General features: G+C 38.5%; 1 protein-coding gene across 1 annotated transcript; it reads right to left on the bottom strand.

The window, feature by feature from the left end:
- Positions 1 to 1,651: 1,651 nt before the first annotated feature.
- LOC101293303 (2-C-methyl-D-erythritol 4-phosphate cytidylyltransferase, chloroplastic-like) lies at positions 1,652 to 7,912 on the bottom strand. The gene is made up of 12 exons (XM_004299986.1): positions 7,756 to 7,912; positions 7,585 to 7,676; positions 7,421 to 7,498; positions 7,270 to 7,325; positions 6,963 to 7,042; positions 6,764 to 6,846; positions 4,481 to 4,558; positions 3,708 to 3,776; positions 3,301 to 3,369; positions 3,151 to 3,197; positions 2,702 to 2,792; positions 1,652 to 2,545 (listed from the first exon to the last, which is right to left on the bottom strand). The coding sequence occupies exons 1-12, from the start codon at positions 7,850 to 7,852 to the stop codon at positions 2,474 to 2,476; spliced, it is 912 nt and encodes a 303-aa protein (XP_004300034.1). The 5' UTR covers positions 7,853 to 7,912; the 3' UTR covers positions 1,652 to 2,473.
- Positions 7,913 to 8,012: the final 100 nt, after the last annotated feature.

Here is an 8,012-nt window from a genome sequence, read left to right as displayed (position 1 = left end):
CCAAACTAGGCTTCACGCCAATCCCATCACAGGAAAACTCAGAAACACTCTGATAATTTTTTATTCATATAACATAGCATAGCATACCTAGGTAGCCTTTACACTTATTTATACTTGAGCTGGTAGCTCAAATGGACTGCACTAAAGACTCTTCTAAAACTGAAGCATTAAAGACTCATTAGGACCCTCTCCTGAAACTGACGCATTTAAGACTAACTTAAAGAGACCTTAAGACTTCTAAACTGAAATGGAAATATGAAAAGACACAAACAGCTTAGAGACTTCAGGCATCAGACTTTGTTTCCCTCCCAGGTGTAATAATTATCTTGAATGATTAGGTGCTTTCTCCTTCCATTTGTTTCGCTCATAAACCTTGAAAGGTTTGACTATGATGTCCTCATCAATTGCCCACCTACCTAAAGACATGGGAAAGATTCCTATCAATCCAAGAACTTATTATTGTGCTTTGCTCTAAGATGTGGCAGTTGCAGGATAGGTCAAAGCATGATCTCTGGATATTCCCTACCAAAAGACATTGCCACGATTTTATACTGGAGACTTGACAGCCTAATAAACTTGACTCCCTTTTGAAGAGAATGGACAATTATAAAATCGAATTCAATCATACAGAAGCCAGCAACATTAGTCAGCATAAGAAAAGGTAGGCATATGATTGAGTTGAACCGTACATCCAGCCAATGCATCGGCCCCCATTCGGCATTATCGTCATACCAGCAAGAAATGACATTGCCTGCCTCTGATTGAGCTTCCAACCTTCCATATACCCTTAGTTTGCCTTTACACTCACTTTTCTTATGGTCCCTGTTTGTTAAAATAGTTTCACAGAAAGGTTCAGTATAATGAAAAAAGCAGAATCTAAATTACAAAATCTAGTTGCGGATTGGGGGGTTTCTCTAATTAAAATAGCATGAAACAAAATGTTTTCCAATCATTGAATCATCCTTCATTACGTACACAGAATTGAAAGATCCCGTAATTTTGATGATCCGGGTATACCAACAAACATAGAAATAATAAGGTTCAAATAAGGTAATGCAATTTGGCAGTGTAATGTAATTGCATCAGCACTCCTGTTGCAATAAAACTTAAGACCCAATAAAACTTGCAAGTCTCTATTTCAGACAGCAAACAAAACACAACAATAATTTCGGAAAAAAACATACTTCCCTTGTTGGCGCGCGACCACAAGACAAAGAGGAACACAGCTCCATTTCTCTCTTCATTGCTTTCGCTCTCTTTCGTTCTTCTTCTTCTTCCGTCTTCTTCGTTTCTGTGTAAGTTTCACTGTCAGTAGAAGAAGCCAATTTTATTTCTTTTCTTTCACGTGCTAGTCACTTTTATATTTACTTTTCTACGATGTAACGGCGCTCTTTTGCATTCATATATTCTGTGGTGCTCATCATATATTTCTTTTCTTTTATTTCTCTTTTAATTATAGGCTTCTTGTATGTCTTGAATGTCTCACATAAGTGGTGACTTCGTTACTTTGTCAAATGGTCGCAATCTCTAATGACATGCTGAAACATAGAACTAGATCCCGTGTCGCAATATACTAAGAAAGTTGCAATATTTGTTACGATGCTTCTGTTTTTATTTTTCTGTAACATCAATAACGCTTTGTCCGTAGAAGCATGTGTATCAATCAATAAAAGCAGCCTAATAATGTGCACACAAACATTCCAAATTCCGATTGTCCTTTACTCCTTAGTCTATAATGAACACAAAATAAATCCTCTCTGCAAAGAACAAAGAAAATGCAGCGGAGGATAAAATTGAAGAACTTATGAATGAGTTGTCAATGCATTATGCTTATTTCGCAAGTATAAATGTATAATGCTTAAAACACTTCGAGCACAAATGGAAGAATTCAGAAGGGGAAACTGAAGATCATGGTGGCCGCCGCGCCATCCGGATACCCAACATAGCCATAACTTGCAGCATTTGCAAGAGTATAGATAATCCATCAATAACAGAATACCGCCAGGAACACTGTTCAGGAAGTGGCTCTTAACTTTTTGTCATCGAAGGAAATCAGAACTTAAACCAACATCTTTACTGGATAAACCCTTAAACATGTAATATTCGGTTATAATTAGTTTAACATGATTCTTATCAACTCAGTTTTCACCGAAAAACCATCCATTCATCATAATACTTCTGTGAGTAAAACAACCAAGTCGTTCCATTTCATGTACTTTGCCATAAATTTATTAACCCCAACAAAAACTGTTTCCAATAGCCAAGCTACCTGCAATTAAACTTTTCTGTTCTTTTCCACATCTGGACCTAAAACTTTGACACTTATGGAGCCAGTTATAATACCACCTGATTCTGAAAGCAATGGCTGCATATATCTCAGCAAGGGTAGTCTGCTGAATGAATCATGCTACTTTGAAATGTTTTCAAAGATCTTATGTGCACCAAGGTGATTCGAAGACAAATGTTATGAAGATCATTCTGAGGACTTTTTAGTGTCCATACTCAATATTCTTTCTGCGAGTAACAAATCATCTGGGGTTGTCACCTGCAAAATATTTGTAGTGAAATGAAATGAGATTCTTTCCTTCACAGATGAACTTTTAAATACAGTGATCAACTTCCAAATCAAAAGATAGGGTGCAGTGCTGGTTCTGTATTCATGTTAGTACCAAAAAATGCAAGGAGTGCGATATTTCACTACCTTGATGTTGGTGTAAGATCCTTCAGTGATGTAAACAGGATGTGGAAGGTGCTCAACAATAGACACGTCATCAGTCACTTCAAGGCCCTCTCTGTAGGAATTACAATTATTAAGACACGAGAAAGATGGAAATACTTACAGGTGTCCAACATTGCTTTTCGATTGAAATTTGCATGCCAAAACTTACAAACTTATTGTCTCTCCTGCTCAGTATTACACAGCATTATGAGTCAACTCCTAAGATTTCTTATTGGACTTCTTATACAAAACAAGGATCAGTCAACTCTCAAGGGATAGCTAGTGGATGATAGGATTCCGGTTTTGGGAAGGTTCTGGATTATTCACATCCTCAACATTTATCTTCATCGACTCATTACCTAATATTTTATTTATTACAGCAGTTTGCATTTATCATCGTACAACAAAATCGAGCAGGAATCCCTATGTACCTGTTAACAAGCTCAAAGCCCTTTTTGAGCAATTCAGGTTTGATGACCTGTGAGAATTGAAAGACAGAAGCTATTAGAATATTCCAAAGTCCTGAACTGAGGAGGTAAATTCTGTTGAATTGAGAGAGGTAAATTCTGTAAACAATGAACCTGTGGTGTCTGCATTTCCCAAAGTGTTCTCCTGTCCAGAGTTCGAACTACAAAAGACTCATTGTTTGCCTGCAAATAAGTCCAGGAATTTCTGTGTCACACAGGCTATATGCAGGAATTTATGTTCTCCAAACAGGTTGCAATCCCCCTCATATGTGTTTAAGCGGGGACAAAAGCAGCACAGAGACAAACTTTACTGAGAATTACTCTACCTCTAGGAAGGACACATGAATGTTAGACAACTAAAAGGAAACATGGAAACTAGCAGCTATGTGACATCCTAATACACACACATATGTTCTGCTGAAGGGAAAATAAGGAGAACTAAACCAAAAGCGTCATATAAATTGGCTGTAGTACTGCAAGTAGTTTAAGTCTGAAAGTAAGTCACTATGATTGATAATTACCTCTTTGATGGTCGCTTTTACTGGAACGCCTAGTACAGCTGCTCCATTTAACCAACCATCTTTGAGAACCTAAAAGCATTCAATTCTTGCTCGGATTATTTTCTTAAATACTCATAATGATTTCACATACACCAAAAGAAAATAAATTCACAAAACCTCCAAGGATACACTAAAATAACTGAAACAACAACCACACACCGATTCTGCACTTGGTGGAAGTGTGCTTTACCTTACCATAAGTTGAGGAAAAATGCAAACACCTAACATATCTATGTGATAGATTCCATATACATTCTTTTGACATATTGACTGGCAACAAGGAATGTTAAACAAAAAAACTTATTTGGATAGGTGAAGTGATCCTTACATGCTACCAAATGGTTCACAAATTTAGAGGTCCTTTGGGAGAAATCAATATTTATGGGCGAGTATTGGTATGATACCCTACCCTCAACTGCTCTATCGTTTACTATTCTTCTTTACTTCAACAATTAATCTAATTAAATAGAAGAGCAGTAGATAGATGTATCTTGATGGCAAAGTTTCATCATTTGTAGGCTATACACCGCCTCATGTGAAGGGATGACCAAGTTAATTTAGATTATTCCTAGGGCTAAATTCTTAGATTACATAAGAAGCAATATTGCTCTATACCTATGACACAATGCATAATGATTCGTACAGACAACATGGTGGTCTATTTATATATAATGTCAAAACTCAAAACAGAATAATGTGAATGAATTAGATATACAAGTAAAAAGAAGTCTGACCTTCTCAACATTTTCTGATGATACCAGAGGTCTTGCAGAATCATGGATGCAAACAAGTTCAGAGGTCAAATCAATAGCCTGTACACAGAAGTTGCATCCGAGGATAAGTTATGCGTACTTACAAATCCTCATTTAACAATAATGCAGTTTTGGAAAAGATCACCAATTGAAGATACTAATTGTTTTCCAAAGAGATAATTAAAAACTTTAGTTGACTCGTATGCTACTACGAGGTCAGTAAAGGTGAACAAAAGTTAATTTTATAATCAGCTTAAAAGCAGGTATAAATTCATCTGGAAACATGTACGTGATGAATGCCTACCCATTAAAGTAAGAAAGAAGGAAGGTGAGCTTCACACTACTTACCAATATTTTCACACTCCCACTCCCACTCCCACTCCCACTCCCACTCCCCTCCAATGTTCTAGAAAAGGAGTCTAAGAGTGAAATATGTCGAAGAGGGGAGTGTGAAATTCACTCCCGCAAAAGGAAGGGAAAGAAAGATGGATGAATAGAGATGGATCAACTGTCAACAGATGGGAGAGTGCTTTCTTTCTTTTTTCCATCGTCATATAAGTAGCATAGATGATACCACAAATCCACAACACACATGATTGAACTAAGAAATATTGTTTTCATACCCAAGAAAAATAACCAAGACAGCCTTCTCAGTTCAAATATTGTGAAAGCTGTTGCGACCGACTTTGAGATAAAACATTGAAGACGTCATATTAATGTGTTTAGTAGGTAGATTCAATACCAGGCTACAACTCAGAGACCTTCCCTGAGAAAGCAAAACAAAGAAACTTGTTCAGGATCAAGGTGACTTTTGTTTCTTGAAGTATGGAAAACACAATGATGTACATGCAACTGGCTAAGTATAATTAACGTAAGACCTGTTGTGCAAGCTGGTTTATAATGGCATATTGGCAGTGGTTCATCTATTGATATTTGGTCTTCTAATTGGATTCCAGGCTTCCCAGCTAGGCTTCCCAGCTCACTCTTTGGTAAGAGCAGCTGATACTATTTTTGAGTTGGTTTCTGATTCAATAGATGAGAGTTCTCGGTCTTGGGACGAGCAAGCTGTTCACACTTGTTTCCGTTTGCTAGTGGCAGAAAGTATTCTTTCCGTTCCTGTTAGCAGAAGATCGAATTTTGACAGACCTTCCTGGAAGTTCGACAAGAAAGGCCATTTTTTCATTTCAATCTGCTTATAAGGTGGCTCGAGATCTTTGCATTGGTACGGGTATTGCTTCATCTTCTAATGGTGATCGGTATGTTCCGAATTTGAGGCCACTATGGAGAGCTGAGGTTCCCAAGAAGGTGGCCATTTTTGCTTGGAGGGCGGTGCATACTCTGCTGCCCACTAGAAAAGCTTTAAGTCGAAAGGGCTACACAGGTGAGTTAAATTGTATAGTGTGTCATCATCATGTGGAATCTTTGGAACATCTATATTGCACATGCAATCTTTGTAAAGAGGGTTCTGGCATGACCACTCTTCTCTTATAAACTAACTCCTCTCACATGGAAAGATTGGATTTTGGAGAAGCTACCTTGTTATCCTGTGATATGTTTGATAAGTTTCTAGTTCTTCTATGGAGTATTTGGCTGAATAGCAACGATCTTCTTTGGAATAACAAAGCCATGACTCATGATCAGTTAGTTATTTCTTCCATGGCATGGTATGAGGAATTTACTCTTGCGAATTCCCAGCCCTCCAAGTCATTGAAGCCAGCAAAAAAAAAAAAAAACTTACCTTGGAAACCTCCCGAGGGTCAGACTCTTAAGCTCAATGTGGATGGAGCTTACTTACCTGCTAGTACTCGAAGTGGTGTGGGGGGTGTTTTACGCAATTATATAGGTCTTTTTCTAGCTGGTTTTGCTTACAGAATGGAGCATACAAGCTCACCTCTTCATGCAGAGTTAGAGGCAGTAAGATGCGGTATTGATTTACTTCAAGCTATGGAGGTCAAAGATGCAATCGTTGAGAGTAGCAGTTACTGCTACCAACTCCACTGAAATAAATCTATCTCCTCTCAGTGTAGTAGTGGAAGACATTGAAGCTGCCCTAGAAGAAAACAAGGGTCTCCGAATACAGTTTGCTTCAAGACAAGCCAATATGGCTGCTCACTGTTTAGCAGGGTTTGGTTTTGAGTCTAGTGATAATCACACTACATCTAAGTGGTTCTCTCCAGAATTTTTGCTGAATTCCCTTATGTACGATATGATTCGTATTCAGTAATGAATTTTCTCTTTTACTCAAAATGAATGATGTGCACACACCTGTAGTCCACTGTAAACAGAATCTTGTCTTTCCTTCCCCGGTAGTGTGAATTTGAGTGCTGTCTGGATCTTATACTTGGCGTCTGAGAACAAGACCAAAACCGAATCAGAATAAATGTGTCATACAACACTAAACCCAACAGAAAGAGGCAAACACATGTTACAAGGAGAGAGCAAGAGAGTAAGAGACGGATGGAACCTTCAAAAACATCCCTGTAGGAGGGATCACAAACTACAATGATTTCCTTCACTTGAGGCATGCGCGAGAAAGTATAAAAGCTGCACGGGGTTAGAAAAATACTCCATCAGAAGAGCACAAACTTTGCATATAGAAAAAAGGAAAGATGACAAACATAAACAGCCTTAAGGGCCGGAAACTACACTAAAGGAATCCCTGTCACTGAACACACATACGGATAACTACTTAATCAGCATTTCAGTGAAGAATCCATCAGCTCAATGGACGCAACATATAAGCATATAAAAGCATTGGTTGAATAAGTTACCTGTACAATGCAATCGGCTGGCTTAAAAGCGGGAGATACTGTTTCGGCATACTGGCCTAGTTGCACAAACATAACAAAAGGCCTCATCACACTCCAAAAATACTATACATGAAAAAGGTGACAACAATAACAATATGAAAAGAGGACTCACACCCATCCTTGTACCCTTGCCTCCAGCCAAAAGAATCACCGACACGCTCTTCTCTTTCACAACTACAGTCTCCCGTTTCTGCATTATCCAAGCAACATTTTCTCTTTGAGAATAACAAATTCATATGACCCAATTGAACCTACAAGTGTGCATTGCAGACTTACAATTTCCTGGGCAAGCTTTGCAGTGAAACAAGTGAAGCCGGAGGTTGCGATTCTAGCCCTGCGAGGCTTTCCGCTGAAACTGAACCGATGACCTGAAAGCATTGAAGTGTGAGATAATAGTAAAACAATGGTGGAATTGAGAAATGGAATAGGTGGGAGGGAGGGAGTTGCCTGAAATTGGTCGGAGGTTGTTGTCATTTGAGAACAGGAGTGAAGAAGAAGAAGAAGGGGAGAGGGTGAAGTGAGGTCTATGAACCAAGAGCGCCATGCTTTCACCTGTGTGTGTGTGTGTGTGTGTGTGAAAGAGAGCAGCTGGCACTATCCCAGAGCTTACAATTTTGATTCGAAATCGCAAGGGTCGGCGTTTATTCCTTGCATTTGTAGACAAAAACAGACTTACCTTCCCTTTCTTTTTCCAATTTTTACTT

This window comes from Fragaria vesca, linkage group LG5 (assembly GCF_000184155.1).
Source record: "Fragaria vesca subsp. vesca linkage group LG5, FraVesHawaii_1.0, whole genome shotgun sequence".
Taxonomy (NCBI): Eukaryota; Viridiplantae; Streptophyta; class Magnoliopsida; order Rosales; family Rosaceae; genus Fragaria; species Fragaria vesca.
Note: the sequence above shows the minus strand (reverse complement) of the source record. Positions and strands in the feature narration are given on the sequence as shown.

Excerpts from the sequence above, each read along its gene's own strand:
- LOC101293303 (XM_004299986.1), bottom strand. The coding sequence starts at position 7,852 with ATGGCGCTCTTGGTTCATAGACCTCACTTCACCCTCTCCCCTTCTTCT. Across the intron at positions 6,847-6,962 it reads CTACAGGGATGTTTTTGAAG|ACGCCAAGTATAAGATCCAG; the intron begins GTTCCATCCGTC and ends TCTTGTTCTCAG. Across the intron at positions 4,559-6,763 it reads CTGTTTACAGTGGACTACAG|GCTATTGATTTGACCTCTGA; the intron begins GTGTGTGCACAT and ends TTCTGTGTACAG.